Source organism: Gracilinanus agilis, chromosome 3 (assembly GCF_016433145.1).
Source record: "Gracilinanus agilis isolate LMUSP501 chromosome 3, AgileGrace, whole genome shotgun sequence".
In the NCBI taxonomy this organism is placed as follows: Eukaryota; Metazoa; Chordata; class Mammalia; order Didelphimorphia; family Didelphidae; genus Gracilinanus; species Gracilinanus agilis.
In genome coordinates, this window is record NC_058132.1 from 508,402,815 (window position 1) to 508,416,758 (window position 13,944).

Genomic DNA, 13,944 nt, shown 5'->3' on the forward strand with positions numbered 1-13,944 from the left:
GCTACACTGCATCCAACAGAAATTTCAGAGATGAGCAGCTTTGCCAAGGTATCTTAAGACTCACCTTCCTTGAACAATCAACTCATATCACATTAAAACATGAAGTGCTAAGTAAATCTATTGGATTTTTTTCTCTCAGGTTTGGCAGAGAATCATTAGCACCTTTGGGCTGGTGAGCAACAGGCTCCACCCTCTAGGAAAGAAATATGTGTATAAATTGTGCTACAATTCTATAAAAAAGGAAAAAAAGAAGGACACTGAATCCATATATTTGTGCATGTGTAGATATGCTCAGGGGCTTGGAGGGGTGATAAAGGGAGAGGCAGATTACAATCACCTGGAATTACAGCCACCCTAAGGAAAGGAAGAAATGAAAATACTCAAATGTTATTCTTCATTTATTATGGCATTTTGTTTCCTGATACTGAATTCAGTAAATACTTAAAACAACCCTATGGTTCTACTTTGACATCAAACATGTTATCACTTGAAGAGAACACAAATTTCCCTCTAGTAATGACCCAGATGCAGATTTGAAAGCTACAACTGAATGTAATGGTGCTATCACATTCAGTTCTGTGTGAAGCAAAAATCAGAGTCTGAGTGAGGCCAGTGAAACCCTCTTACAACAAATCCCACAAAACTAAGGAATATTTTCTTTTTTTTTAAATTCTAAGAAATATTTTTTCTTAATTGTGATCTGTAGGGCAACCTTGTGACTTCTAGAACAGTCCTGGACATTCCATTTAGGAAAGATTTTGCTTACATATGGGATTGCTATAATAAGGTTTCACTGCGGTTGGTTGCTGAAAACAAATAAATGTGTGCTCATGGCTATTACATACACAATAAATACATATGTCAGGGGTGCAGCCAAAGCTATGACTGAAGCCAAAGCATCTGATCTCTAAGTATACCTACCAAAGGCCAGCCTCAGCACAGTGTACCTGCAAGTTTCAGAGGCTAAATGCATAAGCTTTCAGAACCTCAACTTTTGGCAATATGTGTACCCATTTCCTTGGTTCCATTTGGCAGGAATTTTTCTTACATGAGTCAGTGGTTGTGGTTGTCTAAGGGAAGGGCTAAGTAATGCTTTGCAACAACTGGGCACTTAAATGAAGTTCACAACATCTTTACCTGAGGAACTTCCATACTATGGCCAAACTGGGACTATGAGGATGAACATAAATAATGCTTTCCCAGAACCATATCATGAAGCATGGAGTTCTACAGAGGGAAGATACAACCTCAACTTATGAAGTAGATCCTTCTTCATCCATACCTGTCAAGGCAAAGAACCTATGCTAGCAGTGTAAAAAGAAGGCTCCAAATGATTATGAAATGCTCTTGGCAGATTGTTCAGATCCATGGACATCCTAATTAATTTTGTAGTACTTTCACTGCACATTTTTATCTTTCTCACTGCTATTTTATTCTATGCCTACTTAATCTGTGTGTTTATCATACATAGAAAATTCAACCATAATAAGGCTAAAAAGTATCTCCATATTGCTGGCACTTAGATCACAAACCTGTATGGTTTCAGTACAAAATACAAAACGTTCACACTACTGTATCCAAAAAAAGGAAACAGTTTCTACACTGACATATTCCAAAAACAAACCATTGGAAGCTACAAATCAATAGCTATCAATAATAGTGAAGTAACAACAACAAAAAACCCAACAACCACAACAACAACAACAACAAAAAACAACTCAAGTATATCCTTACGTGAATATACTGTCTCCCTTTAGTAGTCAGATTATTTGAATGTGTATTTAAGTTGGCAATCAAGCCTCCACCATGTACAATGGAAAATATCAGAAACGCTCTCAAAAGTTGTTAAAATATCACATTAAAAAGAGACGAGGAACAGCGAGAAAACATCTAAGAAAAGCAGGCTGTGATACAACAAGCATTTGTTAAGAAAAGCTCAGAAGTGCATTAGTTCTGGTGAGAGATATATGAGCAACAGCTCTTACGAGATGTAGAACCCATTCTGTAACTATGGGCTGTCCATATACTGTCATAGTCAGAGTCTTCCGAGAGGTCTGAAGGCTCCAAACGAGAAAGGCTACTGCGACGACCCAAGGAGTCTAGACTTGATTGGTCATCATCAGCCAAGACGTGATTATGCATCAGGTCAGTGCCTTGCCATGCTAAGGATGTATGGGTGAAATGAAATGGCAGGTGTGGATAGGCAGAGGTGGGATGAGGAAGAAAACATACAGGAATAGCCACAACCAAAAAACATGAAACAAAAGCAAAAAAGGTGATGGGAAGAGAAGGAAAAGAGAAAATATTGTTAACAAAAAAGGCATCAAAGCTTACCTATCCATATTTCTCTCTGGGTTTTCATACTCTAAGAATAACTTAGAATAAATACTAGAAAAATCAAGCTATATCTTATATTTAAGAATAAAACTAGATCACAATATAATTTTTAAACTGTTACTTTAAATTATTCATTTCTGAGTCTTTAAGAAATATTAAGCCCTACTATAAAAGACAATTCTTCAAATGCTTGACCATTAATAACATTTAAAATTTTATATTGCACAACAAATTAAGTCTGTCTTACTTAATATTTGTAACAAGAAAGATAGCAAATTAAGATGTGTCCCAGTCATTAAAGGGACAGATTGGTAGACTGCAAAATAATTTTAAAATATATTTGACTTACTTCCTTACTTCTTCAGCTAGCTCTCTGCCAAGACTAGAAATCACCAGTAGTCATCTTAATGAATGGGAAGGGGTGTGTATGCCTAAACTTACCTTCTCAAATATGACCACTGTAAAAATTTCAGAGTGGAAAAAGGAATTAAATAGAGTCCACTTCCCTCTCTTTTCCCCACCTCCCATGCCATACTTTGTGTGGGTGTTGCCAAGCTCCTTAATGGAATTTATGAAAGTTAAGTCAATAGAATTACACAAAACCAAAAGCCATGGGAGGTGGGTGCACCATAACCATTTTGTGCTTCTATTAACTAGGATGTGAACCCTGATTGGGAGCGCTGTCACCAAAGAAAAGAATCAAGAAAAGAAGTGTGCAGCCAAGTTGCTAATGTTAAAAAGAGGACATTAAGAGCAAGTGGGAACAAAATGGCTAAACAGAAAAGACCCCAGGAGCAGTTAAAGGGAATGGTAAGTACAGCTGCCCAGGCAATTGTGATAGAGAAACAAGTAAAACAGGTAAAGAGATTAAGGAGGTGGAATCCTCCAGTGGCACAACCACCCAAAGTGAAAAAAAAAAGACTCCTTTTGTTTGTAGCAATCTACCATTGGGACAATTGTCTCTTTGCTCCTTTTCTTGGTCACACCAAAGTTAATTTAGCTTCCAAACCTTAACAAGAGTAAGCAAAGGACCATTTTTGTTGAAAAATAGGAAGGCAGATTTTATGAGGTGGGTGGCTATTATTCCCTAGCAACAGATATTAACACGAAATAGTTTTAGCTTATAAAGTCTCCCCATGCTCAGATGTGCATTGTACATAACAGATTTTAATAATGTGCTGTGCACATATTTCATTTTAAGTACCACTTTTATTAATCTTTTAGTAAAAACAGATACTTTCCTCAACCTTAGATAAGGTTGGGTTGTCTATATAAATTTGTCACAACATAATAGCATAAAAGCTTCAATCTACACACCCTTACATCATTACTTTGTCTCGAGAACAAAAGCATATTTTAAAAGAGGTTCTTAGCATTTTGACTATATCATCAATTTTTAAAAACTGAAACAAAAGAATGGAGTGTCCAATGCTTTTCTTGTATAGGAATAATGGAAATACATTTTAGAGAGGCAAAGTAGCACATGGGTAGATGTGTGCAAATTACAGGTTGTCAATCCCCTTCAGGCAGCCAGAAGCAGCAAAGCCATGAGCATGTTCAATGGCAACATTTCATAACTATGAAAAATAAATCTTTCACTAGAGAAAATACAATCCCAGGTGACTTCATTTCTCTGAGACCAATGGTTTAAATTTTTCTTTAAAAATATTTGTAATTGAAGGCTTCTCAACTTATTTTTAACAAGACTAATATTCTAGTAACTTTTTGGCATCCCAAAATCCCTAAAATTAATTAACACTTTTACTGAACAATTTATGTATACATACATACATACATAGTAAATTCTTGATTATTCAGACTAATTTTACATCTGTGTATTGCCTAGGACTTTTTATCTTCCCTTTAGCTACTGTATGAGTCATCTCAATACTGTTTGCCATAGAGGACACAGAAGAAAAAAAGTATAAATCAGTCAGTTCTGGTGGTTGGTAACAAACAGTTCTAGTAAAGTCTCAATAGAATGGAAAAGTTTAAAAACAGGCACTAAGTAATAATTTAAAATTGCATTTCAATGATTCTTGTTAAGGCTCATGTTTAGTATAGGGAATCTTTTCAAGGGACCCAAAAGAATCCTAAAGGACATAGGAACCATTTTAATCTCTGTTTTTCTAGGTGGAAAGTGGATGAAAAAAGAGATGACATCAAAACTAGAATCATGGTCTTTTCATTATAAAGTGCAACATTCAGACAATATTTTTAAAAAGCAGATTAAAAACTGTGGATTCTGAATATTACAGTAAATTGTAGGTACTGTAGTGCAGAGAGAGGGGGTCATGATAGTTTTTTTCAAGCTTTGGCTGAGTTCTGAAATCAGTTAGGAGTTTAGAATCTTGAAGAAAGTCAGTTGGTTTTGTACCCAGTAGATTTTGCAATAACAAAAAGAAGAAGTCTAGATAATATTTGCCTTATTTGGCAAGACTAATTATTGATGAGTACTGCTGATTTGGGGTACGGATTATGCTTTATTAAAATATATTCATAAAAGCTGTATGTAATGGAGATTCACATTTTCATATGTAGTCCTTTTTTTCTGTTCCTTGAATGTGGAAATGTTCAAGTGGTTATCAAATTCATAATAATAAAAAGAAAAAATTTTAAATCATTACACATGAAAATACCAATATTTTACATCAGTAACACATAAATCTAAGCATATGATTATTTGGGAATTAAAAAAAATTGTCAAATGAGTTTCCTTAATGATTACCCAAATATGAAAAAGATTATTTTAGCAAAAAATTTTATTTTAATTTATGTTAAAAAATAGATTCAGAGATGGCTTTCAGAGGAATCTCAGTAAAAGATGAAATCAATAGAAATTCAAAAATAGCTATCAAATACACTAATAAATAAAACAGGCTAATCTAATCCTCACAGTATCTTTGTGAAGTACTCTGAAAGCCTATATATGGTAGACATAGATCTATTAGAAAGTAGACATACATATAAATATGGAATCCTGTTTTGAATCTGAAATTCTCTTTTGTTGTCTCTCAGGTTTTCTCAGGAACTTTTTTTTTAGTTTAGCTTCAAGATATAGAAAAAATTAATTCTGGTTTTAAAAGTATAAGAATGTAAGAACTTGTTTTAAAAATAATAGGCAAGCAGATAAGGTTTAGTCCCAGCAATTAATTTGCATAGGAGATGCTCAATAGCTATGTATTAAGTAGAATTAAAAAAAAAAACACAACTTAAAAAACACCACAAAAAATTATTAAGGGAAGATTCTAAAATGCAGTGAGTATAATTCTCCAAACCAAAGACTGGAAACCAAGGTACTACTATCAGTTCCCTCGGCTGGTTTACCCATAGATGGGAGAATTCAGCTTCCTCTAAGAACAGGAGCAGTCAGAGCAGGGTTTTTTGTCAAGGTAACTACTTAGCCAAAAGGTAAAGATAGGAACAAAACAAGGCCTTTTACTAAACAAAAATAATGCACTATGTCTACTTGTACGACATTTGCAATAATGATTTCCAAGAAGAAAGAAGAAAAACTTTCTCACCTCTACTACTGTGTGTGTAAAAATTGTCTTGGGATAAAATTATTAGGAGCTAGACAACAATATAAACAAAGGTGATACTGGAGTCTAAAGAATAAATTTTTCAATTATCTCTAAATTGCCTGACAAATTAAAGTGAAACAAGCTTTATGAATCTCAAAACACTATATAAATGTGTTATTACACAAAATGTTTTTAAAAGGGTAAAACAAAAACTCGAATAAGCTCATTTTCATACTACTTTTAATATTTTGTCAGTAATTCCTAAGATAGCCCTTTTTGTTAAGTAAAAACTTACTGAAAGAGACTTCTACTCACCACCAGGAATAGTTCATGTGACTGAGATAAAATACTAGTGTTTTCCCCAGTGACCTCCTCCCTCCTTACTATCTTCCAGTAAAGCTTTTCTTTAAACTGAAATACCTATTAAATAGAGGGTTATGCAAATTAAGTAGCACCAAATTCTTCTAATACAGATAACTTAGATCCCTTTAAATAGTTAAGACTTCAATGTGGGATCCTCATTTTATATGCAAAGCCATCCAAACTCCAAGGACTAAAAACAATTCAGACATCTGACCAGTGGTCATTGCTTTCAGTGGCTGCTCTGCTTCCAATATTGAATAGCTTACTCTATTACTGAACATCTCCAAGTAACAAGTATGCCAACACAACTAAATGTTTAAACTTACTTGAATTGAGTGTTTGGCGAGTTTTGGCACTTGTACAATAAGCTTCAATAACTTTCAGAATCTGAGCATCTTCTTCCAAGGCAGCTGTACCTACCAATACAAGAACAAAATTTGACATAAATTAAGGACACATTTAATTTTGATGTATCCAAATGATTCCTAATTGTTCCCTCCTGTGAATCTGCCACACTATGGTCTCCACAGATTTTTTGAAATTGCCTAGACAATAAGGAACACATGGGTTATCGTTCAGTTTTTCTTCCTTCATGCTTCGTGACTGTTCCACCTTTTAATCTAGACATACAATTCCAGATGACATTCTTTCCACTACTTCTCTTATGTAATTCATCATTAAGCAAACTACAGTTCTGAAAACTTGCTTTCCTAAAGAATTTATGTAAAACGAAATTCATTCTGAATACTGTCTCACTGAGACACTTAGAATTTTTTCAAATTAAAGAAAGTTTCATTCAATACTTTTAAAAGTCATCGACACCAGAAATTTAACAGCCTAATGCAATAATGAAATTTTTAATAACTTGTAATAGTATGCTGTACATTTGTTGAATTATTTGAAAAATTCAAGACACAACAATTCAACATCAGAACATCATAAAGGAATATCTAAGAAAAATTTACATTTTTATTTTTAAGTCACTTTTCCCAAAAAGTTAAGTTGTTTTTATTGTTACATTTTTACTGAATAACAACAGCAAAAGAATATGACATCAGTAAACTAAAAATAATTAAGAAGTATGTTTAACAACTCTGAGGTACCACCTTACACCTAGCATACTGGCCAATATGGTAGCAAAGGAAAGTGATAAATGTTGGAGGGGATGTGGCAAAATTGGGACACTAATACATTGCTGGTGGAGTTGTGAATTGGTTCAACCATTCTGGAGGGTAATTTGGAACTATGCACAAAGGGCTTTAAAAGAATGCCTATCCATCGATCCAGTCATACCACTGCTGGGTTTGTATGCCAAAGAGGTAATAAGGAAAAATACTTGAACAAAAATATTCATAGCTATACTCTCTGAGGTGGCAAAAATTTGGAAAATGAGGGGGTGTCCCTCGATTGGGTAATGGCGGAACAAACTGTGATATGTGATGGTGATGGAATACTATTGTGCTGAAAACTGAAAAGACCTCCAGGAACCGATAAAGAGTGAAAGGAGCAGAACCAAGAGAACGTTGTACACAGAGACTGATACACTGTGGCACAATTGAATGTAACAGATTTTTCTACTAGTAGCAATGCAACGACCCAGGATAATCCAGAGGAACTTATGAGAAAGAATGCTATCCACATCCAGAGAAAGAAATGCGGACTTCCGGGTTAAGATGGCTACAGTGTAGAAGCACAGAGACTTTCTCTTCTTACCAACTGATATAGCGTACCTCCAAAGGACAAAAAACCAAATCCAGATAAAAGAAGGGACCCCACAATAGGGCGCAGTATTGAAGGTACATGGGATGTGGGCACTTCCACGCTTTAAGGGGGGGGGGAAATGTGGATCACCCCTCCCCCACCCCACCCCTAGTACCAGAGTCAGAGGCTGCACTCCAGAGTTAGAGCAAGTAGGGGCACAAAATCTAGCTCCTTGGCAACTAACTGGCACCACTTACAAGCCTGCCCTTGAGAGCAAAAAGACCTGAGAGTCCAGGAGGCTGGAGAGCTCAGACCTTGGACACAGGAGTGGGGCTGAGAGGCAGCAGCAGCTCGCTCAGACTCAAGGAAAAACCTCAGGTGGAGCAGCAAGCTGTGGGCCAATTTCCGGGCTTTGGGCAGCCAGCTAGGACCACAGGGGCTTAACCCTGAAAACAGCTAGACCAGAGACCCCAGGAGGCTGGAGAGCTCAGACCTTGGACACAGGAGTGAGGTTGAGAGAGACAGCAGCACAGACTCAGGGGAAAACCTCAGGTGAAGAACCAAGCATGGGCCAAGTTCTGGGCTCTGGGCAGCCAGCTAGGACCACTGGGGCTTGACCCTGAAAACAGCTAGACCAGAGAGACACCAGGAAGGTCCCCAGAGAAGCCAGGAGACTCACAAAATAGCTTCAGGCAAAAACTGCTCCCTAACTCCATACAAAGAGAATCAGATTGCCTTACTCAGACTTCTGGCCAAGAAAACATAATGATGCCAAGAAAGGCCCAAGAAATGAACAAGAAGACCAAGAAAAAAACTCTAACACTTGACAACTTCTGCACAGAAAAAACCCAGAAAACAGAGGAGGACAAACAATTAAAGACATCCAAACCTTCCCCAAAAAATGAAAATGGGTCGGAAGATCTTGAAGAGATCAAATCTGAGATCATGAGAAAGATAGAAGAGATCTGGAAAGAAAATAACAATTTAAAAGGCAGAATTTCGCAATTGGAAAGTGAGGCTCAGAAATCAAATGAATTGATAAACAAATTGAACACCAGAAATAACCAGCTGGAAGCGTTGAAGAGCCAGATAGACCAAAGTGAAAAAGAAAACCAAAAGATGATAGCCGAAAACCAGTCATTAAGGCTAGAATTGGGCAAGTAGAAGCCAATGATCTCACAAGACAGCAAGAATTAATAAAGCAAAGCCAAAGGATTGGTAAAATAGAAGGAAACATGAAATATCTCAATGAGAAGTTAAACAGATCAAGAAAACAGGTCTAGAAGAGACAACTTGAGAACTATTAGTTTTCTGGAAAAAGAGACAAATAGACACCTAGATATCATATTACAAGAAATTATGCAACAAAACTGCCCCAATGTCCTTGAACAAGAGGGCAAAATAAACATTGAAAGGATCCATAGATCACTCTCTACACTAAATCCTCAGAAGACAACCCCCAGGAAAGTAATAGCCAAATTCAAAAGCTTGCAAGTTAAGGAGAAAATATTATAAGAAGCCAGAAAAAGACAATTCAGATATCAAGGAACACCAATCAGGATTACACGGGATCTGACAGCCTCCACACTACAAGACTGCAAGGCTTGGAACATGATATTCAGAAAGGCAAGAGAAGTGGGTTTACAACCAAGGATCAACTACCCAACAAAACTGACTATATACTTCCAGGGGAAAGTATGGGCATTCAACAAGATAGAAGATTTCGAAGTATTTCCACAGATAAGACCAGGACTAAATGGAAAGTCTGATATCCAACCACAAAAACCAAGAGAAACATGGAAAGGTAAATAAGAAAGAGAGGGGAAAGAAAGAAAACTCTCATCTTTAAATTGTCTTCTTCAAGGGCTTGAATAAGATCAAATTATTTGTATTTCTACATGGAGAAATATCTGTAATTCTAAAAAATGTACTCACTATTATAGTAATTAGAAGATTTAGTAATAAGGAGAGGTTGGAATACTAAATGGTCTAAGATGAAATTGGGGAGAAAAGTGTGTGTGTGTGGGGGGGTGAATAGAAGATGGCACCAAGAGTAACTTGAAGGAATAAGAAAAATAGGATAATCTATACCACACAAAGAGGGCATGGGAAGGGGAGGGGAAGAATACTATTATAAGAAGGAGAGGAAGAGAGCATTAAAAGGAAATACTTAAACCTTACTCAACAGAATTAATCCTGAGAGGGAAGAGAAGCTAGATCCATTGGGATATCAAATTCTATCTAACCCTACAGAAAAAGTCAGAAAGATTAACCAACGTCGGTAGTGGGGTGGGGAGTTCTTAAAGGGAGGGGAAGGAAAGGGTAGTAAACCAAGGGAGGGACAAGGGGGACTGATTTAAAACAAACCACTGGCTTAAAAGGAAATAGCGTAAGGAGAAGGAGTAGAACTAGGAGAGGATACCAAAATGTTAGGGAATACACAGCTGATAATTATAACCCTGAATGTGAATGGGATGAACTCCCTTATAAAATAAGCAAATAGCAGAGTGGATTTAGAAAACAAAATCCTACCATATGTTGTTTACAAGAAACACACATGAGGCAGGTGGACAGATACAGGGTTAAGTTCAATGGCTGAAACAAAATCTTTTGGGCTTCAACTGAGAAAAAGAAGGCAGGAGTGGCAATCATGATTTCTGATGAAGCCAAAGTAAAAATAGATCTGATAAAAAGAGACAGGAAAGGTAATTACATTCTGATAAAAGGCAGTATAGATAATGAGAAAATAACAGTACTCAACATGTATGCACCAAATGGCATAGCATCCAAATTTCTAAAGGAGAAACTGGCAGAGCTCAAGGAGGAAATAGATAGTAAAACCATACTAGTGGGAGATCTAAATATTCCTGTCAGATCTAGATAAATCAAACTAAAAAATAAATAAGAGATAAAAGAGGTGAATGAAATCCTAGAAAAATTAGAGTTAATAGATATGTGGAGAAAAGTGAATAGGGACAAAAAGGAATACATCTTTTCACCTGTACATGGTACATTCACAAAGATTGACCATGTGCTAGGCCATAGAAACATGGCAAACAAATGCAAAAGAGCAGAAATAATGAATGTAACTTTTTCAGATCATAATGCAATAAAAATAATAATCAGCATGGGCACATGGACAGGCAAATCAAAAACTAATTGGAATTAAATAATAAGATTCTCCACAATCAGAGAGTTAAAAAAGAAATCATAAAAACAATTAATAATTTCATTGAAGAGAATGGAAATGATGAGACATCCTATCAAAATCTGTGGGATACAGATAAAACAGTACTCAGGAGGAAATTTATAACACTGAGTGCATGTAATAAATTAGAGAGGGCAAAGATCAATGAACTCAGCATGTAAATCAAAACATTAGAAAGGAAACAAATTAAAAACCCTCAGCTAAAAACTAAATTAGAGATTATAAAAATCAAAGGAGAAATCAATAAAATTGAAAATAAAAGAACTATTGAATTAATAAATAAGACTAGAAGCTTGTACTTTGAAAAAATAAATAAAATTGATAAAGTACTGGTCAATCTAGAAGAAAACCAAATTACCAATATCAAAGCTGAAAAGGGAAACCTCAACCTCTAATGAAGAGGAAATCAAGGCAATCATTAAAAACTATTTTGCGCGATTATATGGCAATAAATATAGCAATCTAGGTGATATGAATATTTACAAAATTATAAATTGCCTAGATTAACAGCAGAAGAAATAGAATACTTAAATAATCCCATATCAGAAAAATAAATTGAACAAGCCATCGAAGAACTCCCTAAGAAAAAATTCCCAGGACAAGATGGATTCACAAGTGTAATGAGTGAATTTGGGAAAGGTGTTTGGTTAAAGGGGATTTTGGAAGGGAGGTTGTCAGGGACTTTCTAGGTAAATAATATGAGTTGCAGGTAGGATGGAATAGTGAGATTCAGGATATAATATGAGGCTGAGTATAACACTGAAGGTAACAAAGATCTTCGGGGAGAGGAGGAATTAAATTGAACAGACAAAGAGCAGTAGGGCTTATAGATTAGGACTTAGACTAAAGACAAACTGAGGGAAATAGACTGAATTGAAATTAACTACAGGCTTTAGTTAAATTTCACAGGAAGGGACTTGTTTTGAAGTCACACCTTCCTTCAAGATGGATACCCCAACTTCCTTTCAAGCCCAGAGTATGTTGGCTCTATTCCTCTTCTTCCCTTTTCTTACTAATTAACTGACAAAGTAACTAACAGGTCTGTTTAAACACAAAAGGGGTTTATTGTCTTCTCAGGTTAAATTGTCAGGTAAAGGGGGTTAAAGGAAGCCCTAACAGTTGTTTAAAGAAACCTCAGGTGGGGGAAGGGAGGCAGAGATGGGGCTTGAGCAAGGTCCTGCTCTGACTCAACTCTCAAGGTGATCTTGAAATCAAAAGGGAATATGGTGATAACTACCTAACCTCTCTAGATAAAGTACTGCCAAAGTATAGCTAAACCCTCACAGATTTGAAACTACTCTCTGATTCACTCTCCTTATTCACTCCTCACAGACATTAGGTGAGAGAAGGAAGGTAGGGAAATGAGGTAGGGTACGGAGATTCAAAGGGTTTATCTAAATTAACAAATCTCAAATAAATACTCCAAAGCTAGGCTAAATTTTCAATCTTTAGAAAGGAGAACTGAAACTTTCTTCCAAGATTCTAAACTCCTAACTGACATTAGAACTCAGCCAAAGCCTGTAAAAACTGCTATGACCCCCCCCCCCACTCTCTGTACTACACAAGTGAATTCTATCAAACCTTCAAAGAACAACTAATCCCAATACTATACAAACTATTTGACACAATAAACAAAGAAGGAGTTCTTTCAAACTCCTTCTATGACACAAATATGGTACTGATCCCAAAGCCAGGTAGAACAAAAACATAGAAAGAACACTACAGACCAATCTCCCTAATGAACATAGATGCAAAAATCTTAAACAGAATACTAGCAAAAAGACTCCAGCAAGTGATCATGAGGTTTATATACTATGATGAGGTGGGATTTATACCAGGAATGCAAGGATGGTTCAACATGAGGAAAACCATCCACATAATTGACCACATCAACAAGCAAACCAACAGAAACCACATGATTATCTCAATAGATGCTGAAGGAGATTTTGACAAAATACTACACCCATTCCTACTGAAAACACTAGAAAGTTTAGGAATAGAAGGGCCTTTCCTAAAAATAATAAATGGTATATATCTAAAACCATCAACAAATATTATCTACAATGGGGATAAATGAGAAGCATTCCCAATAAGATCAGCAGTGAAACAAGGATGTCCATTTTCACCTATATTATTTAACATTGTACTGGAAACACTAGCAGTAGCAATTAGAGAAGAAAAAGAAATTGAAGGTATTAAAATAGGCAATGAGGAGGCCAAGCTATCACTCTTTGCAGATGATATGATGATCTACTTAAAAAATCCTAGAGAATCAACTAAAAAATTAGTGGAAATAATCAACAACTTTAGTAAAGATGCAGGATACAAAATAAAAGCACATAAATCGTCAGCATTTCTATATAATTACAAGACATCACAGCAGCAAGAGGTAGAAAGATAAATTCCATATATATATATATATACCTAACAAAATAAAATAAATAAATAAAATATTTAGGAATCTATCTGCCAAGACAAACGCAGGAATTATACGAATACAACTACAAAACCCTTTCCACACAATTAAAACTAGATCTAAATAATTGGAAGAACATCGAGTGCTCATGGGTAGGATGAGCTAACATAATAAAAATGACCATCCTACCCAAATTAATTTAACTATTTAGTGATATACCTATCAAACTACCAAAACACTTTTTTACTGAATTAGAAAAAACTACAACAAAGTTCATTTGGAAGAACAAAAGACCAAGAATATCAAGGGAAATAATGAAAAAAAAATATGAAGGAAGGTGGCCTAGCATTACCAGATCTTAAACTGTACTATAAAGCAGTAGTCATCAAAACAAT

The 13,944-nt window shown here is 35.7% G+C and overlaps 1 protein-coding gene across 2 annotated transcripts in view; it reads right to left on the reverse strand.

Annotated features, from left to right (window-relative positions):
- Positions 1 to 13,944, reverse strand: part of ARHGEF7 (Rho guanine nucleotide exchange factor 7) — a 321,898-nt gene that overhangs the window by 14,759 nt on the left and 293,195 nt on the right. For both annotated transcript variants that reach the window (XM_044670524.1, XM_044670523.1), the window contains 2 exons: positions 6,551 to 6,640; positions 1,986 to 2,162 (listed from right to left, as the gene is read on the reverse strand). In XM_044670524.1, coding sequence (XP_044526459.1) covers positions 1,986 to 2,162; positions 6,551 to 6,640 — 267 coding nt within the window. The remainder of the gene's footprint in view (positions 1 to 1,985; positions 2,163 to 6,550; positions 6,641 to 13,944) is intronic.